At 51.2% G+C, this 26,176-nt stretch overlaps 1 protein-coding gene across 1 annotated transcript in view; it reads left to right on the top strand.

The window, feature by feature from the left end:
- Window positions 1–24,983, top strand: part of LOC131096330 (zinc finger protein 551-like) — a 184,137-nt gene extending 159,154 nt beyond the window's left edge. Inside the window, 3 exon segments of the mRNA XM_058044669.1 lie at window positions 24,284–24,487; window positions 24,489–24,817; window positions 24,820–24,983. Of these exon segments, the coding sequence (XP_057900652.1) occupies window positions 24,284–24,487; window positions 24,489–24,817; window positions 24,820–24,983 (697 nt within the window).
- The last annotated feature ends 1,193 nt before the right edge of the window (window positions 24,984–26,176 follow it).

Below are 26,176 nucleotides of genomic sequence, written 5' to 3'. Positions count from 1 at the left end.
AGCCAGAAAGTTTGTTCCCATCAGCTGGGAGTTTCCTGTCCCACTGCAGACGCTGTTTCTCAGAGCCGGGGCTGCCTGGCCGCCAGCCCCAAACTGCCCTGAGCATTTCCTTGGCTTCACCTTTGCTTTCTTTACTCTTCCTGATATAAATTTCTTCCTACTGCCATCCCTGTTTTCCCTTTCCTCTCTGGCCCCACTCCCCATTGCAGTTCCTGACTTGGCACCATGGGAACGTCCCTTGGGCAGCAGGATCATCCTACAAGTGCTGCAGGAATTGTCTGCAGGCTCCTGCAGTGCCTGGTGCTGCTCCCTTGCCAGAGGCACCCCAGGCCAGGGGGGCACATCAGAGCTGCTGTGTCTGGCTCTGGGGATCCCTTTTCTGGGCAATGAGGAGGAGCTGCAGAGGCTCTGCAGGACAGACAGGATGGGCTTTGGGGCTGGCAGGAGAAGCTGAGGGACCTGGGCTCCTGGAGCTTCTCAAGAGGAGGCCCAGGGCTCATCCTGAACTGCTCCAAGGGTGGTTTCAGAGAATCCCAGAGTCAGCAAAGTTGGAAAAGACCTTGGAGTTCATCAAGTCCAACCTGTGCCTTGACACTGCCTTGTCTCCCCTGAACCTCCTCTTCTCCATGACAACCCCAGCTCCCTCAGCCACTCCTCAAAGCTCTTGTGTTCCACATCCGTCATCAGCCTTTTTGCCCTTCTCTGGAAATGCTCCAGCCCCTCCATGTCCTTCCTAAATTGGGGGCCAGAACTGGACACAGCATTTAAGGAGCTGCCCAAGCAGTGCTGAGCACAGGGGAAGAATCCCTGCCCTGCTCCTGCTGGCCACACCATTCCTGATCCATAGGAGTTACAGGCATGGGATGATGGAAATGGTGGGGAGGAGGTGTGGAAAAAGTCTGTATGACTGTCAGCCATGAAGGGTCTTGATTTTCATATATGTTCAGGATGCATTAGAAGGTTCTGGGGTTAATACCAACTGGACATTGCTGATATCAATCCATAAATAGTAAAAGAAAACAGGACAAAACAGTTCTGTTTTTGTTTTGTTTTTTTTTTTTTTTTTTAATATAGCAGTTTCACTTTTAATACACTTGTGAATTAACAACAGAAATATTGAAAACTTTGATTTTTCTGTGGGGCTTGTATTGTTCTAGTGTTTTGAGCAAATGTTTATGAGCTTTTCTCACTGAATTCCTGAAATGACGTGCTGAAGAAAGAAGAAGCCTCTGGAGGAGTAAAATCCAAGTGGCTGAGGATCCATCCCCATCAGAGCAGCAATGAACAGAAATGGGCACAGCTTTGTGGCTGCCCCAGCTTTGGCATGGGCCCTGGGCCTGGAGCAGGAGCAGCTCTTGAGGGCCCCAAGGCCGCGGCTCTTTTGCTGCCCCGGGCAGATGGGATGGCAGCAGGGGCTGCAGAGCTCTCAGCACCTCAGCCTGAGAGGAGCAGGGCAGCCAGGGAGCCTCCTTTGGCCTTGGCCAAGCACCTTCCCCCATGGCTGGGGCTGAGTCCTGTGGCAGCTGCAGCTGCTGCTGTGCCCTTGCCAGGGGCTGAGGCCATGGGGCAGTGCCCAGAGCAGCCTGGCCTGAGCACAGCTATGGGGCCAGAGCTGGCTGGGCTGGGCTGGGGAGAGGCCCTTGGTGCTGCCCAGAGCTCAGGGCAGCTGGCAGAGCTTGCAGGGAGCTGGGCTGGGCTCAGAGAGCCTGGCCCAGAAACCATCAGTGTCCATCTCAGCCTGGCTGAGCGTGCAGGGGCAGGACTCAGGCCAGGCCTTGTGGGGCAGGGCCAGCACCTGTGCAAGGCATTGCAAACAGGCAAGTGGCCCAGAGAGGAGGCTGCTCTGTGCCCTTGGTGGCATGGACAGAGCAGGGAGGGGGCCCAGGACATTTGTCAGCACCAGCCTCTGTGCCCAGCCCTTGGCAGCCCTGGTTGCTGAGCTCAGCTTTGGCCTGGGCTGAGTTTGGCTGTGGCCCAGCTTCATCCTCCTGCGGGGCTCAGGGCCTGTTCCCAGCCATGGCCAGCCCTGGCTGCCTCTCTGCTGGCCCAGAGGCTGGCAGAGCCTGGGGCAGGGCTGTCTGTGCAGCCCCACAGGTGCCACGGGCTCTGCAGGAGCTGGCAGAGGCTGCCCAGCAGGGAGGCCATGGGGCACAGAGCCCCAAGGCTGCTGTGGGCACCACGGCACAGGGGCCGTTCCCAGCCGCAATGCTCCTGGCCTGGGCTGGGCCTGCACAGGGGCTGGGCCACCATGGCTGGGCCAGCACAGGGCCACAAAGGGGCCACGCAGCCGCTGCCGGGGCTGACAGCAAGGCCAGGCACACACAAGCAATTGCTGAGCGTGGCCTGCACTGGCCAGGCCTGACTGTGCCAAAGGCAGAGCTCAGCTGCCCTTGGGGGCTGCAGCAACCGTCCAGAGCCCAAAGAGCCTCCATGGCTGTGCTGTGGACCAAGACTGCAGGAGGGAAATGCAGGGCTGCTGTGGGATGGGGAGGGCATTGAATTCCAGCACACACCTCAGCTCTCTGATGATCCCAGCACCATGCTGGGCCCTGTTCCAGACTGGAGTAGAGAAGATGTTGATGGGACAGGAGCCCTGCAGGGACCTGCAGCTTGCAAAGTGCTCTGCTGTCCCTCAGTTGCTCTCGGAGAGATCCAGTCCCAGCTGGGCACCTCAGGGCATAAGTGGCACTGCCTGTTGGTGGGCCCATAGCTGATACCTGCCTGGAAAGGGGCACAGGTTTTAAGACTAGTTGGTTTCATAATATACATGCACATTTTTATTATCTGGGTCATTTGAGTATTTTAAGGAATGGCAAAGTTTTCCCACCAGGAACAGGAATTTCCTGGATCTACTGGATCCTTTTAGTGATGAGAGGAGAAGAAATACTGATCTTCTCCTGACCTTTGCCATCAACATTCAGTCTAATATTTCATGTGCCTCTTCCTTCAGATGTTTCCAGGCCTCCTGGGTCTGTGGTCATGTCAAAGGACATCTCTTCATTCGACCAGCTGGATCTATTTCCCTTCCATTTCTCCCAGATCTCCTCATCCATATGCTTTCTGGTCGTTCAAGTGCCTCTCAACTGACTGGCTTCATGCTTTGAACTGCCGGATTATCCTCAATATTTCTAAAATAGAAATATATAGCACATTACTCAACACCGTAATTATATTTATATCTATCCTAGAATTAGGTTTTCTTTTGTCTCTGTCTAAAACTCTTCCTGTATGGAGGTCCTTGGGGGATGGTGGACATGTCAGATGCTGCTGGGATATCACAGAGAGCTGAGGGAAGATCTGTGATGGTTATTAAACTGTTCAAATGATCAGGTTCTGTTTGTTGGCAAGAAACCTTTCTGTGCCTGTGAGTGTCTCCAGTCCCTGAGCCCAAAGGACACAAACCCGATGAGTTGTGGCTCCCACTGCAGGGGCTGCACTTGGACCTTGGCTCTGCACAGGAGAGCTCTTCATCCCCTTTCTCTCTTTCCCTCCCTCTGGGAATGGAGGGAGCTCCTGACTTCAGTGTGTGAGTCATGTGTGCAAAGAGCAAATCTGGGCAGAATTGGGGCAGGGAGGGTTTGGGGGGACTTTGGGATCTGCGCTGGACACAGAAAGTGTTTTCCATTGCTCTCAGGCTGTCTGCTGTAGAAAGTGGATTTATTATCCAGCAGAGGAATGACTTTTGCATTTGATGGAGCTGTGCCTTCCCTTTTCTTTGCTGACTGACAATAAATGAACATCCCTCTGTGTCTCAGGCAGCTCCTTCTCCAAGGAAAGCAGGTGGGAGTTGGAGCCAAGGAGCTGAAAGCTGCAGGTGCAGCCTGGGCTGGATGGAGCTCAGATTTGCACAAGGCTGCTCTGAGTGCCAGGGCTTGGATGGGGGAAATGGTGGGGTGGGGGTAGGGACAGAGTCTGATTGATTGTCAGCCATGAAGGGTCTGGATTTTCATATCTATTCAAACTGCATGAGGAGGTACTTGGATTCTGTGTCAGCTGGATATTGCACATATCAATAAATTGACAGGGAAAAAACCCCAAAATTTGACCTAAGAAATCTTTTCTCACTCTCTTTTTAAAAAAGAATATATTCAGCTTGAATACACTGCTGGAATTTGTCTAATTAACCACAAAAGATTTGAAAATTACAATCAAATTGTTCCCAGAGGCTTGGCTTGTTCAGGTGTTCTGAATGTTAATGAGCCCCGGACCACTGAATTGCTGCACTGAAGAGCTGAAGGCTGAACAAGCCCCTGGAGCAGTGAAATTCAGCAGCAGCCTCCAAGTTGCTGAGGATGTCAGCAGCCCCCACTGAGGCCATCCCTGCCCAGAGACCGTGGGGGAATGGGCAGACAAGGAGAGCGTCCCTGAGGCTGGGGCAGCACAACTCAGAGGCACCAGCGGCTCCAGCTGGGAAATGGAGTGTGGAATGTTGCTGGGAAAGCCCTGCCTGGGCTGTGCCAAGCAGGACACACAAGCCCTGACTCCCATTCCCCAAACACCTCTCTTGAAGAGAGATTTAAAAGGAATTACAATTGCATGTGTCCTCTGAGTTGGACTCCCTGGAAAATAACAAGAGGTTCTCAGACACTCAGAACAACCAAACAGCCTTTACTGGCAACTTTAGAAAATCAGAGAAATTTTGGCAAAATGTTTATTACAATATTGTATTGGTTTTGGTTTGTTAATTTAAAATTTTTCTAATCTTGAAATTTCTTAATTAATGTATTGATGAGTATTGTGGGTTTTAGTGTCGATTAATTATTTCTGTATTTATTTTATTGTGAGATAGTATTACAAGAAAGGGAAAGTAGGCTTAAAATTTTAAAAGGGTATAAAGAAAATTTTATTAAAAATAAATTTAAAAAGAAGAAAGTAGTAAGAATTAAAATAAACTCTTTAGTACACTATTTTTTCTTTCAACTTTTTCTGACAATGTGAAGTAACTAAATTTAAAATTTCTAGATAGTTAACTATTTCCAGAATAATCTTTTTTTTTAGTTTACTTTGGGAGAGAAGTTTTTTGTGTTAAACTTAAGGAGTTTTATTACAGGAGGAAAAACTAGGTTTTTGGTGGTTCTTAATTTTGTCATGAATACAGTTGTCTAGGGAACTTGGGTATTGTGAAGTTCCTTTTATTGCTACAAGCCATTTTACTGCTTGTTGATCGGCCTTGCTGACTTATGAGGTATTGTTTAAAGATGAGTTGTTTGAAGGTAAAAGGTTTTATTATTTACTTTTAAAATTATTTTTATCTTCCCGAATAGAGTTCTTCTCTTGAGGATATTGGATTATGTTTTTTTTCTTTTACTTTTTAAACTTTTAATGAAATTACAGTAATTTTAACATTTGTTTATTTTACTATGTAGGTTTTTGTTTGATATTAATTTGAATATTATTTTTTATAATTTTATATGCTATAAAAAAGAGGGGTTTTTCATAGTTTGTAGGAGGATTTAAGATTTAACAAGAAGGTATTTTTTCTTCTTTTTTTTAAATTTGGGATTGCATTTCTTTTTTACTGACTTTGATGAGTGTTTTTTAATATGTTTGCATTTTGTTTTTTCTTTTACTCAATGGAGGATTGATGTATTGAAAGGATTAACACCTGACCTGCCAGTAACTTGTGGTGGGAGTTGGTTTTGGGTTGTGTTAGGATTGGTTTTATGGTAGGTTTTGGGGTTTTTTGTGTTTAATTTTGGTTGTAGGGTTATTTTTTATGAGTTAAAAGTTGTAGGGGTTTTTGGTTTGAGTTGTGTTGGGAGTGGGGGGACAACGACTTGATGATAAGATTTTAATAGCTGTGGCTGGCTTTGTTCTGGTTAGGGGTTTGTAGCCTCTCTTGTTTTCCTGTTTCGAAGTATTTTGGGTTTGGTTTGGTTAGAATGGGGCCGATGGCGAGGGGCAGCCTGGGGAGGGGGGAAGGGGCTCAGCCCATGGCAGGGTTGCTTGGCTTGGTTTGGTTTAGTTTGGTTTGGTTTGGTTTGGTTTAGTTTGGTTTGGTTTGGTTTGGTTTGGTTTGGTTTGGTTTGGTTTGGTTTGGTTTGGTTTGGTTTGGTTTGGTTGAGATGGGGGCCAGGGCCAGGGCCCACTGCTTCTTTGTTGACTGGAAAAGAAAGAGGAGGTTCCAGGGCTTTTTCATCTTTAACATATGTGTTTCACAGAGGCGTGTTCAGTATCTTAGTGGTTTAACAGATTGTCAGTTACACTAAAAGTTTTGTGTTACTTTTTAAAATCCTTCTCATGTCAAACTATGACAGACATTCAGTCAACAAAAAACACTTCTCAAAGTCTTGACTTGGCCCATTCAACCTCACAAACTCTAAGTCTGTTCAATTTTAAGTTAATCAAAATTTGCAGGAGCACAGAAACTGAAGAAAAAGACATAGAAAGCAAGAAAGACAAAAAAGATACAGAGAAGCACACACTACCAGATCCTACCAAACTACCAACTCCTGCATTCCAGCAGTATTCAGATGGAAATTCCAAGAGGAGGCAGAGTCAAGATGTGTGCTTGCCTTGTGGTCAGCCTTAAATACCCCTTGGTCTTCCTGGGCCCTTCTCCCAGGTGGGCCTTGGGCTCATTTGGTCCCTCAGGAGCTGGGCTGGGGGCTGCAGAGGTGGCTGTGGAGCATTGCCTGTGCTGTGCCAGGGACTGGCAGACACTGCTGGGCTGGGATAGAGGCTCTGGGGGGATTGGGGTTCCAGGGCAGGGCAGTGCTGGGGTACCCGGGCCGAGCAAGGCTGGACCTCCCCCTTCTTCCCCCACACAAAATATTTTGAGCCAACAATCTCCTCCAGTTTGTCACAATAGGCAATGTTGGAGGTGGAACCCAAATTTGGCTATGGGCACCTGGAGAAGCAGAACAGTTTGTTTCCATATGAAGGAAAGCACAAAGCCTTCACCAGAGTTTTGGGGACAGATGAGAGGTGACCCCTGTGAAACCACTGCCAGACAGACTTGTCCTGGCAATATTCCCATGGGAACAATCCCTGGATATAAGGAAATTTGGTGGTGAAATCCCAGTTCTGGCCACGGGTGCCTGGAGGAGAAGGACAGATCTTTTCCATAGGAAGGAAAGCACAGAGCCCCAGCGTTTCAGCAGCAGAGGAGAAGAGACCCTCAACATGCCATGGTCAGCTGGACCAGTAAGGGTGCCCAGGAGGCCCAACCAGCCAGACCTGTTCCATGTTCCCTTAGTTTTATGGTGCCCTATAGTGTCATAATGACACCTTGGTTCCACGAGGCCTTGCAGTGTCACAGTGTCACTGTTGTGCCCCAGGCCCCACAGTGTCTTACAGCTCCTCTGTTACATGAGGCCTGCAATGTCACAATGGACCTTTGGACCCTGCAGGTTTGCAGTGTTACAATGATCTCCTTTGGCTCCACAGTGTCACAATGCACTCACTGATTCCATGAGGCCCTGCAGTGTCACAATGCTTTGCTTACTCCATGGGGCCTCACAGTGTCACAATAAACTCTGTGATTCCATGAGGTCCCTCAGTGTTAAATTGGTCTCCATGATTCCACGGTGCCCCACAGTGTCACAAAGGCCCCTTGGTTCCATGAGGCTGTGAAGTGTCTTAACAGTCTCGCCATGGTTCCATGAGGCCTTGCAATGTCACAATGACCTTTGGCTCCATGGGGTCTCACAGTGTCACAATGGTCCCTTGGTTCTATGACACCCCAAATGTCACAATGGTCTCCACAGTCCTCTGCAGCTCATCACAAACACTGTCTGCTCCAGGCACTGCTGCTGCCCAACCAGCTGCTGCTTTCTGTAGGAGCAGCCCTGGGAACTGTTTTTGTTCCCTCAGTGGCACAACATCCCTCTTCTCACACTGCCAAAGAAAGCTGTTGGTGCCAAGGGCAGCCAGGATGAGCCATTGCTGGGACTGAAGCCCCTCTCTTAGGGCCCTGCAAACAGCGCTCCAAAAGGAGCCCTTGGAGCTCTCCTGGGCCAGCGACTCCCTCTGAGTGGGGCTTCTCCCAGCTGGGAACTCTCCCGTTTGCTGCACTTGGGGATCCCGAACAACGACGGAGCCTGGGCCGAGCCCCCCACTCCTCCAGACTCAACCCTTCACCCACTGGGGAGATGCCAAAGGATCCACAGTGAGCATTCCCTGGACTCAGGGGAATTTCTCACAGGTGCCTTGCACTGACTCTTTGTGTCTGTGTGCACACAGGAGTGCCTGTGCTGGGGAAATGTGGCAGAAATGCTGCTCTCTGAGGGGTTTGAGAGCCTTGGATAGCTGAGTCAGTCAGGCCTGTAAGTGAGGTTAAGTCACAAGGTTTAAGCTAAGTTAAATGCTGCTAAGAGTTCTTCTTTTGCTAAGTTTTTATGTTGAATATAAGTTAAGTTGAATATAGTTAAGTGTTATTCCTCTGTTAAATTGCTAAGTCATAGGTTATAAGTTAGGTTAAATACTGTTAAGCTCTGTTCTTTTCTAAGTTGTGAAGTTGAAGGTACCAGTTAAGGTTAAGGTATCAGTTAAGTCCTATTTAGTTTGAGCTCTGTTAACCTTTTGAGCTGTATTCCTTTTATCCTTGCCCTCACTGTCGTTTTCTCACACACACACACAGGGACAGTTCTCGGTTCATTTCTGGTTTGATTGCCTGGATTTGGTTTTGTTGTTGCTTTGTTTCCTTGGAGTGTCTGAAGTGTCCAGTCAGGAGCAGAGTGACTCTTGGCAAGGAACTTTGTACTGCTGTCCCTTAATATTCAATCTGGTTTTTGCTGCTCCCTTGCTGGGGATTTTTTCAGCGCTCTCAAGGCCTCGTTGGTAGCAGTGTGAAGGAGCCCTGGCCCAGGCTCTGGCCCTGGGGGACACGGGGACGCTGCTGCCGGGGGGTCCCTGACCCCTGTGCCACCCCCAGGGCCCCGGCCCCCCGTCCCCGTGTCAGGCTCTGGGGTTGATCTCATGGAACATCCTCTGGGGGAGGCTGCGGGCCGGGGGCAGGGGGACCGGGGGGACAGGGGACCCTGCTGTGCACGAGCAGCGTTGGACTGCTCTGGGGGGAACTGTGAGGGGGGCTGGGGCAGAGTGACCTCCCCAGTGACCTCACACAGCCCCCTGTGATGTCACACAGCCCCTGTGATGTCACACAGCCTCCTGTGATGTCACACTGCCCCCTTTGAGGTCACACTGCCCCCTGTGAGGTCACACAGCCCATGTGATGGCACACAGCCATCTCTGTGATGTCACACTGCCCCTGTGATATCACACAGCCCATGTGATGTCACAGAGCCATTGCTGTGATGTCACACAGCCCCCTGTGATATCACAAAACCAACTTTATGTCACCTTGTGATGTCATACAGCAGTGCTGTGATGTCACACAAGAGTGATGTCACAAAGTCACCCTGTGATGTCACAATCTGTTCTTTGATGTCACAGCCTGCTCTATGATGTTACACAGCCAACACGTGATGTCACAACCCACTCTCTGATGCCACAGAGCTACAATCCATGATGGCAGACTCTGCTCTATAGCCTCACACCCTACTCTGCGATGTCACAGCCAGCTCTGTGATGTCACCACCCACTCAGTGATGTCACAAAACCCTCAAGAACTCAGTTCTATTGAAACACTGAAGTTTCTTGTATTTTGAAGAGATCCCTGTCAGGGACATGAGAGAGAAAGTGTCCCCAGGCCCCAGGCAGAGCAGAGAACTGGAGGCAGTGATGACAGGTGGGGACAAAGAGAAGCCAAGTCTTGGTGCCCTGAGGCACAGCAGGGTCTGTGCCACCAAGGGCTGTGAGGAGACACCTTGTGCTGAGGCACTGGGGCCTCCTGGCACAGCCCCAGGCAGGCTGGGCACTGTCAGCCCCTTGTCCTGCACTCAGCATCCCCCCCTAGCCCACATCCCAGTGGCCTCAAGGATCTGCTGGAAGGAGTCCCTGGGGAGCCTTGCTCAGCAATGGCCCTGGGGGCTCCTGAATGCTCCCTGCAGGTACTGCAGGTTTTTCAAAGGACTTCGGGTTTGGTTTTTGCCTTGGAGTCTCTGGGAGGTTTGTGCAATCATGGCCTCCAATTATCTGCTGTAATTAGTCCCTGCAGAGGCTTTCTCAGTAACAACCCTCAGTGGGGCTCATTAATGCTTCAAGGTACTTCAGTTATTTTAAGGTACTTGGTGTTTCCCTTTGGATACAGACTCTGGGAGAGGTTTGTGCAATCATGGCCCCAATTATCTGCGTTAATGTGTCCCTGGAGAGCTTTGTACTGAGGCTCAATGGGACTTATTAATGCCTTGAGATACTCAAGGTTTTTAAGGTGCTTTGGATTTTCCTTTCCACACTGAGTGTCTGAAAGGTTTCTGTGCCATCCTGGCCACCAATTCTCTCCTCCAAGGAGTCCATGAGTAGCCTGTGTTGGAGAGGGACCTCAGTGGGAGCCATGAATGCCTGGAGACACTTTGGGTGTTTCCTCTGCCTTTTCCTCCTGGAAAGGTTTGTGTATTCTCCTCTCAGGCCCTGAGGTTCAAGGGCTCAGTTCCAAATGCCCCACGGGGCTCATTAGGATCACGCAAGTCCTGACAAACCATGGCTCTGCCTTGAATTCCTTCTGCTCTCATGCAGTTCATCAGTAAGGTTTCTTGAGTGGTTTTGGTTCACCAGTTTGAGATTTCTTGGCCAAAGCATCAATTAGTGTGGTGTGGTTGGGTAATTACGAGTGCACTCACTGGAATAGATTTACTCATTTCCTGCTGTGAGATAGGATTAAGAGAAAGGCAAAGTAGGCTCAAAGCTTTAAAAGGGTATAAAGAAAAGTTTGTCAATAGTAACTAAGACTAATAAGAATTCAGAACACTTCTCCTCTCCCTACAACTTTTTATTTCTTACTGACAATGTAAAGAGAAAAAACCTAGAATTTTCTGCCAGTTTACCACCTCTACAATAGTCTTTCTTCAGTTCACTTAGGGAGAGGAGTCTCTCTTTAATGCTATGGAGACTTCTCCAGAAGAAACACTTCTCTTGTGGCTCTCAATTTCCATGAATAGCAGCTGCCTGGGAAATCTGTGATTGTGACGTCCCTCCCAGTTTTTCACAGCTCTTTTACAGTTGTGTTTATGGGCCATGTCAACTTATGGGGTCTTAGTTTAAAGATGAGCCATTTAAGAGCAAAGGTTCTCCTCATCTATTCTGAAATCATCTTTATCTCTGAGAACAGAGATCTTCTTCTCACCATGAAGGCACAGGTTCTCATCACTCTTCCCTTTTTCAATGTTGTAATTTCTCATGTGATCACAGCTACTTCAACTACTTCAATATTTGCTTACTTTAGCATGGAGGCCTTTGCTGAACAAGTCATCTGCCCATGATTTTCAATGAGTTATAGGGGAAAAGGGAGTCTGATGTATCAATTACACCCTTCTCCGCAGCTTTACAAGAGGATTTCAGCCCCAAGATCAAGGCATCTCCTCATCCCTCACATCAGGGACTCAACTTCCTCTTTGCTGATCTCGGTGTCTTCATGTTGCTCCTCTATGTGCCTGCACTTTGTCCTTTTCTCTCACTCGAGGTAGGATGGAAGCACTGAAAGAGTTCATATCTCACCGGGGGCCTGCAGATGGTTCTGTGACCCCGGCCGGGCTCAGTGCTTGCGGCCGGAGCTGTTTTATGATGGAGGCTTCTGCAGTGGCTGTGCTGAGGCTGTGTCAGGATGGGCCGCGCTGTGGGGAAGGCCAGGATCTCAGCAGCCAGGCCAGAACACAGCAGCAGAACAGCTGGGAACTGATGGCTTCTCCTCTCCTTGCCCAGGGCTTGAGGGTGAACCTTAACGGTGGCAGAATCTTGGCCAAGCCGGCCCGGCCCGGGGCTGCTCCTGGGGCCTGGTGGATCCTGGCTCAGCTCGGGCTGGCGGTGGGGCAGGGCTCAGCAGTGCCCAGATGTTCACAACTGCAGCCATGGCCCGGCCAGGCCTTGGCCCCTCGGCCTCCCCTGCCCTGCCCGGCAGCCAATGGGGCCTGGCGAGGTCCCTGGGAAGGGGCCTGGCTCCACGGCAGGACCCTCCCGGCCCAGCCTGGCTGAAACGGGGGCCGGGTAAGCCTTCTTACCTCTTTGCCAATCAGAAGGGAAAGAGACCCTCCCAGGCTTTCTCATCTTTAACATGTGTCTTCACAGAGGTGTGTACAGTTTCCTTAGTGGTTTAACAGAGTGTCAATTCTCAAAGCTTGTCACAGACATTTTTTCATAGAAATCCTTTCTTTGGGATTTGTTCAACTTCTGGGAAGCTGAGGCCCCAGAAGAAGAATGTAAACAATTGTTATCGGCTGGTGTGGAATGTAACAGGTGCAGTGGTGATTGGGCGTCTGTGAGTGTTTGGATTTGCTGACCACTTACAGGAGAGTTTGTCCTTGCTTTCTGCTGGACACAGAACTTTGTGATTTTTTCTTTTCTATTCTATTCTTATGTTAGCAGCTTCTGCAACTTCTCTCCTTATTCCTTTTAGTATAGTTATAATGTATTATATATCATATATCAATACATCCAGCCTTCTGATCATGAAACAAGATTCTCGTCCTTCTCTCACCCTGGAGACCTCATCAGGTCACTGTAATATTTGGTGACCCCTCGTGTCAGAGCAAAAATTAATTTAATAAGACCAGAGGAGCAAATTGCTGCACTGGGTAAAATCCTGTATGTGTAGCATGTGATGGTTGCTTTGAAGTGACCACAGAAGTGCATTCAAGCCAGGAGCTGAAGAACTGAAGATCCTGATTTGGACAGAGTTCACAGCCAAGGCTGACCACAAGTGAACCTTCTTCTGGAAAACCTTCAGAAAAGATGGTAGACAAGAGCAGCATAACCGTGGAGCTGGCCAGAGCAAGCTGGACTCTTTCAAAAGGTACTGTTGGCTTTTCTATCCCTGAGGGTTCAGCCGTGAGAAAATTGTGGCTGTTTATATGGGGGACACACCCCTTGGAGAACGTGGTTCGTTTCTCTCCTTCAGAGGAGATCCTTATTGCCCTCTGCCAAAAATGGTATGGAGAAGATGGAATTTTTTTGTCAGCAACAGATCTCTATGAGTTCTTTTGATGGGCAAAGCTTTTTGGGTTCTTTACTGATATCTTATACGGCTTGGATGTTTTCATGTGGGAATGCATGGACTCCATTTTCTGATTCGTTTGGAGTCAGGGGTGCGTTTTCCCTCCTGTCTACCCAGCATTTAGAAAGCTCTTCACAGTTTTGAAATGGAGAGCAGCTGTTTTTCCATGGATTTCTAACTGCTATGGGCAGGCCCCATTTCCCCCGTCCCCAGTGGGAGAAGACCCGGTGGGGGATGAGTTGGGGCTTCCCAGCCCCCCCTGCTTCGCAGCAGGGGGGGTTGAAACTTCGCCGCACAAAGAAGTTTTTTTTACTCTTTCTCTGGAGCGTGTGCAGATGAAACTTTCCCTTTGCCCCCCCTTCTCCTTCGCCGGGGGGATGGGAGGAGGCGGCGCCGCCATAGCCAGCCTCTCGGACCCTGCCCCGTTCAGAGATGGGGGTGGTACCGGTCCCTGAGGCCTCCCCGCCCCTGCCAGCGCCACATTCGCCTCCAAGACCCGCCTCGCAGGCACAGCCACCACTCCAGGCGATCCCGTCTCTGCCTCTCCAAGCGGTCCTGCCCGCGGCTTCACCGGCTTCCCCGCCTGCGTCTGAGAATGCAGAAACCGCAGTTCCTGTGCCTGCTGAGTTGCTAGGCGATGACAATGCGTCTCCAGCTTCCGGCTCAGCGGAGGAGTTGTTCTGTCCAGCCCCTTCGGCCCCCCCACCGCTTCCACCAGCCGCCCCGCCGCCTCAAGCCGAGACGGTCCCTGTTCCAGATGGTACTGGAGACGGCGCCGAACACGCGGGACCCTCGGAGCAGTCTGTGGCTGCTCCTACACCCAGCGTGACCCCCCCTCCGAGTGTTTCGGGTTGTCCTGGGACTGCCCCTGCAGTGGCCCTGGTGGCTGGTCTCCCCTTCCGTGGAGTGGGGGGTGCGCGACAGCTGGGGGCAGGGGCAGTGCGTCTGCCTGCTTTCAAGATCAGCATTCTCAGCGGGTTGGGGGGTGGTTTTTTGGGGATTGTCCGATAGAGGCTTCCATCTCTGCCGCCTCTCTTGCGCCCTAGTGGCGGGGGGCAGGTGCATCCTGAGAGTTCTGCCTTTGGTCCCCAGCCCAGTGGGGATGATGCCATGGGGCGGATGGAAGATACACCTGATGCATTTGCATTGCAGGGGAAGAGGGCACAGATGGAGGAGACCATAGCTGGTTTGCTGTGGGAAACAAACATCTCCAGACCCCAGATGGGATTTTTGGGGAAGGCTTCTGTTCCCTCACTGCTGGCATGCCTCAGTGGTTTTGGGGAAAGGAGGCGTGTCACCACCCGTGCTGCCATTGTACTGGCAGCAGAGTGCAGGCCTGTGGTAATGCAGAGCCTGCCTTGTGGGTTTGGCCTGGCCTGTTGGGCTCAGGAAGTTTCTGGGCTAGGGCCATCAGTTGGCCTCCTGATGTTTCTGGGAGTTGTGGTTTCTCCTACCTGTCCTGGCCCCCCTTTGTGGACCACTTTTGGGGTTCCTGGTACATCACGGGCCAGGGCCCCCAGGGCCCTTTCCTTCTCTGGCACTGCTCTGCTCAGCTGCTGCTCTTTTCCTTTTCGATAAAAAAAAAAAAAAATTAAATTAAATAAAAAGGATTGAAAATAGCGGGCACCAGCTCTGAAGCACTGAAGCATTGAAGGGCCAGAAAAGGACATTTCAAAAGTTGTTCAAATTATTTGAAATTGTTTGAAGTTGTTGTATGACTGTCAATGGTTTTTTGATAACTATTGATGGGACTTTTTTTCAGCAAGTCTGTTTCAGGACCAAAAGGTCTCACAGATATGTCCAAGAGAAACAACTTCTGCTCATGGACTGTTCCTGAAACTCAGCTGCTTGGACTTGAATTCTCTTTGCATTATTTTTTGCATTTTCTTAGATTGTAGGATTGTTTCAGTGATTTGTTAGAATTTTATATTTTACAGGTGAAGAAATTTCCTGTTCATTTCACATCAGCATTTTTCTTTTTAATTTATACAATTTAGAAAGGTGAGATGTCGCAGACATTTTTTCATAGTAATCCTTTTTTTGGGATTTGTTCATCTTCTGGGAAGCTGAGGCCCCAGAAGAAGAATGTAAACAATTGTTATCGGCTGGTGTGGAATGTAACAGGTGCAGCGGTGATTGGGCGTCTGTGAGTGTTTGGATTTGCTGACCACTTACAGGAGAGTTTGTCCTTGCTTTCTGCTGGACACAGAACTTTGTGATTTTTTCTTTTCTATTCTATTCTTAGGTTAGCAGCTTCTGCAACTTCTCTCCTTATTCCTTTTAGTATAGTTATAATGTATTATATATCATATATCAATAAATCCAGCTTTCTGATCATGAAATAAGATTCTCGTCCTTCTCTCACCCTGGAGACCTCATCAGGACGCTGTAATAAAAGCTAATTACTGATTGCATTTGTTGTCAGACATGGAGGAAACTGCTAGCAGCTTCTCTTAGAACATCACTTCCATGGTGCGTAACCACCACAACAGCACAGAGCACAGAACTCCTTTGTCCATACATAATGGTCATGTGCTCGAGGCCTCAAAACTCCACCTTGGGACATCTCTGGGCCCTCTCCAAGGTGTTTTCAAATCAAAACATTCAGCTCATATTCTTAAGAAAATCACCAGAGGACAGGCCCAGCCTGACCTGTCTGTCCTGGATACTTTTGCCTGGGAGCAATCCTTGGATATGCAGAATTTGGGAGGCCAAAGTCTAATTTTGGCCATGGCCCCTGGACACGAAATCTGGTTCTTCTCCATAGGAGGGAATGAACAGAGGCCTACTGTTTCAGGGGCAGATGAGAGATGACCACTGGAGGCCAAGGCCAGCTAGAGCTGGAAGGGTTTTTTCTGAGAGATACCCGTGCATATAGGAATTATTTAGAAAGAGTACCAATTTTGGCACTGGGCATCTGAAAAGAGGGACAGTTCTTTCCCATAGCAAGGAAAGCACAGAGCCCCAGGCTCCAGGAGCTGATGAGAGGCAGCCCTTGACATTCCAACATCAGCCAGACCTATCAAGTGGCCCTGGGAGGCCAAACCAGCCAGAGCTGTTCCTTGTTCCCTGGGTTCCATGGAGTCCCACAGTGTCCCAATGGTCCCTTGCTTCCATGGGACCCTGAGGTCTCATAATGCCCCCTTGGTGACACCAGGCTCTGAAGGGTCACAGTGGTCTCCATGGTTCCATCACACCCCACAGAGCCATCATGGTCTCTGGGTTCCATGGAGCCCCTGCTTTGTCACCATGGCCCCTTGATCGCATGGGCTCCAGTAGTGTCACAATGATTCCCTTGGTCCATGAGGTTCCATGGTGTCACCATGGTGTCCTTGGACCCTCTGGAACTCTCAGTGTGTTCCCAGACACCCCCAGCATGGTTACAGACACTCCCAGTATATCCCAGTTGCCCTCAGCATACTCACGGTCATTCCAAGTCATATCCACTTGGCCCAGTAAGGTTCCACTTTCCACCAGTATGATCCCAGTCACTCCCAGTGAAGGGAGGAGACCGGGACAGACTGAGACAGGCTGGGATGGACTGGGACACCGGGATACACCAGGATAAACTGGGATACACTGGGATACACCGGGTCACACTGGGATATGCCGGGTCATACTGGGATACACCAGGATACACCCTGCCCAGCACTAGGACCCACTGGGAGCAGGATCAGAGCACACTGGGACTCAGCAGGGCCAGAACTGGGGCAACAGGGATCATAGTGGGACCCACTGGGATATACTGGGAGTGACTGCAACCATACTGGGGGTGACTGGGAACACACTGAGAGCGACTGGAGTAACTGAGTCTACACTGGGGGCAACTGGGATTGACTGGGACTATGCTGGGGAAGACTGGGATCACAGTGGATTCATACTGGGGTCATACTGGGAGTGACTGGGTCTGTGCTAGGGTGTTGTGGTTTTTGTTTGCTAATATAAGGTTTCTTTCATTTTGAGATTTTTTGGTTAATGTACTAAAGAATGTGATGGGTTTGGTGTTCTTTAATTACTAATACACTTATTTTTTGTTGTGAGATAGGATTAGGAGAAAGGTAAAGCAGGCTCAAAACTTTAAAAGTGTATAAAGAAAAATTTTATTAAAAGTAACTAAAAGAAACAAAAAGGTAGTAAGAATCAAAGCAAACTTTTCAGAATACTTCTCACAACTTTTTCTTTCTCACTGACAATGTAAAGAAACTAAACTTAAGATTTCTAGTCAGTTTGCTACCTCTAAAATATTTTTTAGTTCACTTAGGGAGAGAAGTTCCTCTTATTAAAGTTATGGAGACTTTTCTACAAAAGGAAAAAACAGTTTCCTCATGGTTCTCAATTTTGTTATGAATAGCAACTGCCAGGGGAACCTTGCTATCCTGAAATCTTTCTTATTTCTACAAGCCTTCCAACAGCTTGGTGATGGGCTATGTTGATTTATGGGGTATTGTTTTAAAGATGAGTCGTTCAAAGGCAAAAGTTCTCACTATCTATCTCTAAAATCATCTTCATTTCTGGGAACAGAGATCTTTTTTTAGAAGCACAAGACTACTCTCTCTGTACAAACTTCTCATGGAATTACAGTTAATTCAACATCTGCTTCCTTTAACATAGAAGCCTTTACCTAATATCAATTCAAACACTTTCATCTCCCTATAGTTTTATGTGTTATAAGGAAATAGTCTTTTCTTTATAGCTTACAAGAGGATTTCAACTCTAAAACCAAAGCAACTTCTCACCCCTCCCATCTGGGACTTAACTTCTTCTTTATTAACTTGAATGTCTTCATGTTGTTTATACATATACTTGCATTTTGTTCTTTTCTCTCACTCAAAAGAAGATCAAAGTACTGAAAAAGTTAACATCACGCCTGAAGCCTACCCACCAATAACTACTAACAGAAAGCTGTGGCTCAGTTGTGTTCAGATCAGCTTTATAGTTAGTGTTTAGTTTTCTACACCAGCCACAGAAGTCTCTGGTCTCAGCCATGCTCAGAAGAAGAAGCAGCAGCCTGACAGCGAGATCTTCACAGCCACAGCCAGCCCTGCTCTGGCTAAAGCTCCGCAGCCTCCCCTGTCTCCTTGCCCAGCAGCTGCTGAAGCCCAGCCCGGCCAAACCAGAGCCCATGGAGAGAGAAGCCAGCAAGCAGCCCAGGAAATAGAAAAGAACTCCAACCTGCAGCAAGATTGCCAGCCCAGCCCAGCCCAGCCCAGCCCAGCCCAGACACAGAGCTGAGGCTGAAACCCAAACCCAGCACCTGCCTGCCGACCAAGAATGAGAAAAAAATTTCTGAAGTTTTTAATCTTTAACGTGTGTGTTTTACAAAAGCATGTCTAGCTTTTCAGCAGTTCAACAGACTGTCAGATACACAAAAAACTTTGCATCACTTCCCTAAATTTCCTCCCATTCCAAAACATAACACAGGGCCACTGGGAGAAACTGGGATCAGACTGGGAGGAAATGGGAGCAATTAGGACTAAGCTGGGAGCAATTGGGAGCAGCTAGGACCAAGCTGGGAGCAACTGGGATCATCATGGCATCAGAGTAGGATCATACTGGGAGGGACTGGGTCTGTGCTAGAGGCAACTGGGATCACACTGGGAGGAAATGGTGACATGCTGGGGACAAATGGGATCATACTGGGAGCAACTGGCATCACACTGAGGGTGACTGAGGTCATTCTGGGATCACACTTGAACTGACTGGGAGCAGGCTGAGGGCAACTGGGACCATGTTGGGGCAAGTGGGATATACAGGAAGTGACAGGAACCGTGCTGGAGGTGACTCGGAGTGGTTGTGAGTAACTGGAATAATGCTGGAAAATACTGGGAGCAACTGAGAATGAGTGGAAGCACATTGGGGTCAACTGGGATATACTGGGAGAGACCAGGAGTGACTGGCATCACAGAGGAAGTTACAGGAATAATACTGGGAGTATCTGGGAGTGACTGGAATCATAGTGGGTTACCTGGAGTGACTGGGACCATACTGAGATCACAGTGGGAAGGACTGGAACCAAACTGGGAGTGCCTGGAACTATAGTAAGGGTGGATGGGAACACCTGGGACAATGCTGGGATCACACTGGGATCATGCTGGGAGTGACTGGGATGATACTGGGAACATCCAGAGTGTAACTGGAAGTGACTGGGACCATTCTGGGGGTCACTGGGAGCCACAGGGCCCATGCTAGGAGTGACCTGGGCACCCCTGGGGGGAACCGGGGCAAATGGGCCAGCTGGGGCTCAGGGTTGTTCTCCCCCAGGGCTGCTCCGGGTCCTGCTGCCACCTCCTACCCCAAAGAGCTGAGAGACAGGGAACAGGGACAGGGAGAGGGGACAGGGACAGGGACAGCTCAGGGACAGGGACAGGGCACAGCCAGGGAACATGGCCTGGCCGAGGGACACTGAGCTCCAGCACTTTGAGCTGTTGCCCTTGGGCTCCCAGCACAGGCCCAGGGACAGAATCCCCTCCAGGAACCGTTGTTTGCTTTCAGCTTTGCTCTGGAACATTCCCCAGGAGCCCCTGCAGTGGCTGCAGCCCAGCTGGGTGCCCGGGGCCACCAAAGCCGCTCCGGCAGTGCCCTCCTGCCCCGGGCAGGGACAGAACAGTCAAGGAAAGGCTCATGCTGGGCTCAGGGCAGGGGCAGGGGCAGGGCACTCCCCTGGTGCTGCCACGGGCACAGCAGAGCCGGCCTGGGCAAAGGATTGGGATTGATGTCCCATGGAATCCCAGCAGGGATTACTTCTCATTGCACTGCTGGCATTGCATTGGTCATCCATTCAAATAATTTCCCTATGGAATTCCCATGGCAGTGGGTTAGGGGGGGATCCATCCATGGAATTCTCACCTGACTAGGATGAGAGTTGACATCTGGACATGGAAATTCCATGGCAATTCCTACATTCCCAAGTCTCCCATTCCTGAATCCCACACTCCCACAGGAACTCCCCTCCTCCCCCAACATCCACCTTTGTGTTCCGGAGCCTCCCGACCATGTCTGATGTATTTTGGGAGCTCTTCCACACAGGTGTGTCCCAGGTAATGCTTCATCTGCTCCACCATGATCCCTTTGGATTCCCAGCACCTCTGGCTGATCCAGGTGGCACCATCGGATCCTGCAAAGCTCCCGGGTCCCAACTGGAAGGAGATGAAATCCCAGTTCTCGTGGCTGCACCCGTGGGATCCATGGACATTCTGTGGGACAGGAGGGCACAGCTGGAAACAACCTGCAGCATGTGGAGCCCTGGGAACGAGGACAGAACAGACCCAGGGAGTTGTGTCCCAGCCCCACATATCCCCCCCATCCCCAGAGATCCCATCCCAATCCCACGGATCACCCCCATCCCCAGAGATCCCATCCCAGCCCCTCAGAGTCCTCCATTCCCACAGATCCCAGCTGAGACCAGGCTCTCCCCAGTCCCCCCCCACTCTGGTTGTACCGGCCCCATCTCCAGGACACTGTCGGCCACGGGCTGGGTCCTGTCCTTGAGTCGGGGCTGGATATCCCAATATCCCAGCCCTGGATATCCCAATATCGCAGCTCTGGGCATCCCAATGTCCCAGCCCTGGATATCCCAGTATCCCAGATCTGGCTATCCCAATGTTCCAGCTCTGGCTATCCCAATATCGCAGCCCTGGCTATCCCAATATCCCAGCTCAGCTCCCGACCCCATCCCCACTGTCTGTGGCTCCATCCGGCCCCGCTCGCTGCCCCAGCACTCCCCGGGGGTCCTGTCCACATGCCCCACAATTCAGGACTGGGGGCCCCCAGGCAGGGCTCCAACAGCACCACTTCCAGGCACTGCAGGGAGTGCAGAAGTGGGGGGACACGGAGATTTGGGGGAGCTGGGGCTGGGGGAGAGCCGCAGCTTCCCCAAGCAGGAGCCCAGAGAGAGAAGAGCCCCAGAAGGGCAAAGTGAGGACCTCGAGAGGGGGGACCCCTGGGATTGCCGGGACCCGGCAATGGGGGGTGCTGGGGCTGGAGGGGCGGGATGGTCAGAAAAGGGGTTCGGGGGTGCCGGTGCCGGCAATGGCTGCTCCCAGCATGAGCTCAGTTGCTCCCAGCATGAGCTCAGTTGCTCCCAGTATGAACCCAGTCCCTCACTGTCATTGTCTATTATGATGCAATTTGCTCCTAGCATGGTCCCAGCTGCTCCCAGTTCCTCCCAGTTTCATCCAGTGTGTTCCCAGTTCTCCCAATTCTCCCCTAGCATAGTCCTAGTCACTCCCAGTATGATCCCATTCTCTCCCAGCAGGGCCCCACTCTCTCCCACTTGCCCTCAGTGTGTTCCCAGTGTTCCCAGTTCCCCCAACACATTCCCTGTCACTCCCAGGCTCATCCCAGTCACCACTCATATGGTCTCAGACACTCCCAGTACATCCCAGTTGCCCTGAACATTCTGGCAATCATTGCCAGGCACTCCCAGTTATCTCAGCATGGTTCACTTGCCCCCAGTATTCTCCTGGTTGCTCCCAGTTGCTCTAATTATGTCCCCAGTTTTCTCCCAGCATGGGCCTGGTAGCCCCCAGTAACCTCCAGTCAGGGTCCAATTACACTGACTTTAATCCCAGTATGATTGTTGCCAATCCCAGTATGATTGTAGCCACTCCCAGTATGATCCCAGTCACTTGCAGTCTAATCCGAGTTGCTCCCAGTCACTCCCAGTGTGATGCCAGTGCCTCCAGTGTGATCCCAGTCGCTCCCAGCACGATCCCAGTATGATGTCAGTACAAGCCCAGCACAGTCCCAGTATCATCCCAGTATCATGTCAGTACAAAGCCAGTACAGCCCCAGTCACTGCCAGTATGATCCCAGTCCAGCCCAGTCCCTGGCAGTGCTGTCACTGCTGGGATCCCCCAGCCCTGTGTGCGTTCCCCCCTGGCGGATGTGCCGAGAGGAGCCCCAAGGGCTGGCAGTACCCAGGCAGGGTCCCCAGCACGGCCAAGTTTGGATGTGCAGCCCCCAGTTTGCCCAGTTTGCCTCTCCTTTGGCCCGGGCCGGGTTCCCCCCACATGCAGCGGCTGGGAGCAGCCAAGAGCCCCGCGCTCCCCATCCTCACCTGTCCCAGCTCCATCCCCGCTCCTGCCGCGGGCTGCGAGGGCTGCGGGAACGGGCACCGAGGGTGCGGCTGCTGCTGGGGGAGGAGGAGGGAGGGAAGGGCAGAGATGAAGGGGGAGGAGGAGGAGGTGGGGTTAGAAGGGAGGAGGAGGAGGAGAAGGGATGGAAGGGGAGGGACGGCAGAGGAGAAGGAGGTGGGGATAAGACAGAGGAGGAGGAGGGGGAATAGAAGAGGAGGAGTGAGAGGAGAAAGAGGCGTGAAGGAGGCGGGGTTAGGGGGGAGGAGGAGAGGGAGGAGGGATGGAGGAGGAGAAGGAGGTGGAGATCAGACTGAGGAGGAGCGGGAGGAAGAGGAGGAGGAGGGACAAAGGCGGATCAAGGCTGAGCTGCGGTATCCGCGTTTCGAGCCCTGCCTGAATTCGCAGCTCCCACCTGTGAGATCATCGCCCCCCTCCCCATCGCGCAGGTGAGCAGGGAGGGGGAGTTTGGCCCAGATATCCCAGGGGGTCCCTGGGTGGGGTTTTTGGGGGGATGTTTGGAGAATGAAGCAGTCCAAGGCTGAGCGGAAAAGGCCCCTCGGGGGGACATCGGGGGGTGCCAGTGGCGGTGCCGGCAGAGGCAGCCTGGAGGAGCAGAGCCCTGTGTGCCCCAGGAGCCCAAAGTGGGGAGCCCAGAGCGGGGGAGTGGCGCCATTGGCGGGAGCCTCAAGAGCCTGGAGAGGGGCAGGGGGGACTCCTTGGAGCCGCTGCAGCCCAGAGCAGAGAATGAGGGGAGAAGGGAGCCCGGGAGCCCAAACAGCCTGGCATCCCGAAATGGGGAGAGCAAAGAGGGGGGAGCTTTTGGCATTGCTGGGACTGCCAGCGGCCTGGGCAGGGCGGGCACCGAGCACAAGGGGGACCCCCAATCCAAGTGTGACCCCAGCAGCTGGGACAGGGGGGAACACCCCCAAACACCAGAGGGGATGGACCAGGCACGGCCAACTCCTACGAGGCTTTTTCAGGCCTGAATCTTCGTGGTTTTGGAAGATATTCTGGAGCCCAGTTGGCTGGTGAGTTGTAGAGATGGACTCAGGCTGAGGGACCTTGAAACTAAATGTGTGTTGGGGAAGAAGAAACAGGAAAGCCTTATAAATATGCTTGTCTGGCAAATGATTTTAAGAATATAGAAAATAAAAGCAAGATAAAGTGAAAACAAGGTTTGAAGTACCTTAGTTACTGAACTACTGGAAAACAGTGGTGTGGCCCGATATAAGGTAATCCTCTTTCGATGAAAAAATTCCCTCTGCTTGCAGACAGGTCCAAGGGTCAGAGCAGACCCTACTAGCTCAGCAGAAGGGGTCCAAAGAGTACATTTTAGGGTTTAAAATGTAACACAGTATGGTAAGGTAATGATTTTTATAGGCTGTATGTAAACGCTCTAGGATTTGTATCTTGTACTACATTGGTTAGTGAGAAATAGAATATTCAACCCAGAAGAAGATTTATTGTATTGTAATGGGAAACTTACTCTCTTACACTCTTCCCCTCTTACTCTCTTACCTTCTCAGTCTCTCTACCCCTCTCTTCTCTCGGGCCTGCTCCGAGCCGTGGCTGGCAGCTCCAAGCAGGGCCCTGCACCCAGGCCCTTTGCAATAAACCGCAAGTTCCACGACCTGGCTTCAGAGATCTCTTGTCTCTGTCTGTCCCAACCATCCTATCCCCTGATGCTCCTACAAACGTGCTCATCTCTTGTTTTCCCCAATCCAGGATTTCCCATTGCCAACCCCTGGGAGGCTGCGAGGAAGAGGAAGATGCTCCAGGACACTGATGCAGGTGAGGAGGAAGTCAGTGCCCCTTTCCCCTCTGTGCTGCTCCATCTGCCAGCCCAGCACGGCCCCGGCTGCAGCTCAGCCCTGGGGTGATCTCCTTGCTCTTGCCTGTGGCACAGAGGCAAATCCCATCCTGTCCTTGTCCTTCCTCCCCCAGAGCAGGAGCTGAGCATGGAGAGCAGGGAGGACAAATGCCCGCAGCAGAACCTGGTGGCAGAGGCCGTTTTGAGTGGCTCCACGGCGCAGGAAGCCAACGGGGAGGAAAAGCCCCGGAGATGCCGCACAAGGAGGGGCTGCAAATGCAGCTGGCAGGGATCTGAGGGGGAAAGAGCCAGCCTGGGCTGGGAAGGCAGCCGGAGATCAGACCAGAGCTTGGAGCTGGTGCTCCATGAGCAGATCCATGATCGGGGGAAGCCCCACATGTGTGTGGAGTGTGGGAAGAGCTTTAGGTGGAGCTCCAAGCTGATCCTGCACCAGAGGATCCACACTGGGGAATGGCCCTACGAGTGTGGGGAGTGTGGGAAGAGCTTCCCACTGAGCTCCACCCTGATCCTGTACCAGAGGATCCACACTGGGGAGGCCATACGAGTGTGGAGAATATGGCAAGAGCTTCAGCCGGAGCTCCAGGCTGATCAAGCACCAGAGGACCCACACTGGGGAGAGGCCCTACGAGTGTTCCAAGTGTGGGAAGGGGTTTCCAACCAGCTCCCATTTCCTCTGCCACTATCAGAGTCACACAGAGGAGAGGCCCTTCCACTGCCCTGAGTGTGGGAAGGGATTCAAGGAGAACTCCACCCTCATCACCCACCAGTGCATCCGCACTGGGGAGAGGCTCTACGAGTGTGATAAATGCAGGAAGAGGTTTCTGACCAACTCCAGTCTCCTCCAGCACTATTGGATTCACACAGGCCCTTCCAATGCCCGGATTGCGGGAAGGGATTCAGGCACAACTCCACTCTCATCAGACACCATCGCATGCACACTGGGGAGAGGCCCTACAAGTGTCCCCAGTATGGGAAGAGCTTCTCCAGCAGCTGTAGCTTGACCCAACACCAACAGAGGCACCACTAAGGGAAGCCCAGCGAGTGCCCCGAGTGCGGTCAGAGCTTCGTGCGCTGCTCCAGCTCCATCCCCCACTGGAGGAGGCACTTTGGGCACAGCCCTGGTCACTCACATTCCCTGTGATCCATGTTGGGAACACATCTGGCTGCTTCTCCTTTTGGTTTGACCTTAATTTTCTTCTGCTTCATCTTCATCCCTTAAAAACAGCCAAAACAGGGTTAAATGAAATAAATTGATCAAAGATGTCCAAAGTTCCAGAATTTCAGAGGTTTTTAAAGGGGAATTTATGCTTTGGGGACAATATTCTGGAGGATTTGTGCGATCTGGGGGCGGGAGATTTTGCGCAGTGTTCTCCATCTCTTTGCACTCCAAAAGCCAAGAGTGTCACCTCAAAACAATTGAATCCCATGCCAAACAACTGAATTTTAATTCATAGAGGCTCATTCCCACTTCAAAATGCCTTGTTCCCACCTTAAAAAACTCAATCCTATGCCAAACTCACTCCATCCCACAGCCGTCAGGGTGAGATGGGGTTGGAAGAAGATTGGGAGAAGTGTGATCCCAGTTTGGAGTGGTGGGATGGGGATTGTGTGGGGCTGGGTGGGTGGGATGTATTTGATAGTAAATAAAACTTTCAGGATTACTGATTTCCGTCCCATTCATTTTGAGTCAGTTGCAGTTCTGTTTGCAGAGTGCCACCTTCTCAGCTGATTGTGTTTGTGTCCTCCTTTCTCTCCTGCCTCTCTTTGCCTGCTGTTTCTCTCTCAGTGCCTCCCTTGAGCCAGGGCAGCTGCCACCAAAGACCCTGCCCTCATTTAATTCCCAGTGCACGAGCTACTACAGCCATAGGTGAAGTTGTGAAGGCTGGCAGTGAAATGTCACTGTAGGATCTTGCTCCACTTTGCCTTCAAGGGCAGGAACATCTTTTCCTGGCTGGGAACTGGAATTCCAGACCCATGGGGTGTGTGCCAGGCAGGACTATACAAAGTGGGATCATGTGGACTGGGATTTCACAGACTGGGACTGCACAGACTGGGACCATAAGGATCAGGACCATACAGACTGCAGTCTTGCGGACTGGGATTGTATGGGTTGGGATCGTATGGGTTGGGAGCGTATGGGCTGGGATTGTACAGCCTGGGATCATGTGGACCAGGATTTCACGGGCTGGGACCATAAGGATTAGGAGCAGAGACTGGGAT

This window comes from Melospiza georgiana, unplaced genomic scaffold (genome assembly GCF_028018845.1).
Source record: "Melospiza georgiana isolate bMelGeo1 unplaced genomic scaffold, bMelGeo1.pri scaffold_29, whole genome shotgun sequence".
In the NCBI taxonomy this organism is placed as follows: domain Eukaryota; kingdom Metazoa; phylum Chordata; class Aves; order Passeriformes; family Passerellidae; genus Melospiza; species Melospiza georgiana.
Note: the sequence above shows the minus strand (reverse complement) of the source record. Positions and strands in the feature narration are given on the sequence as shown.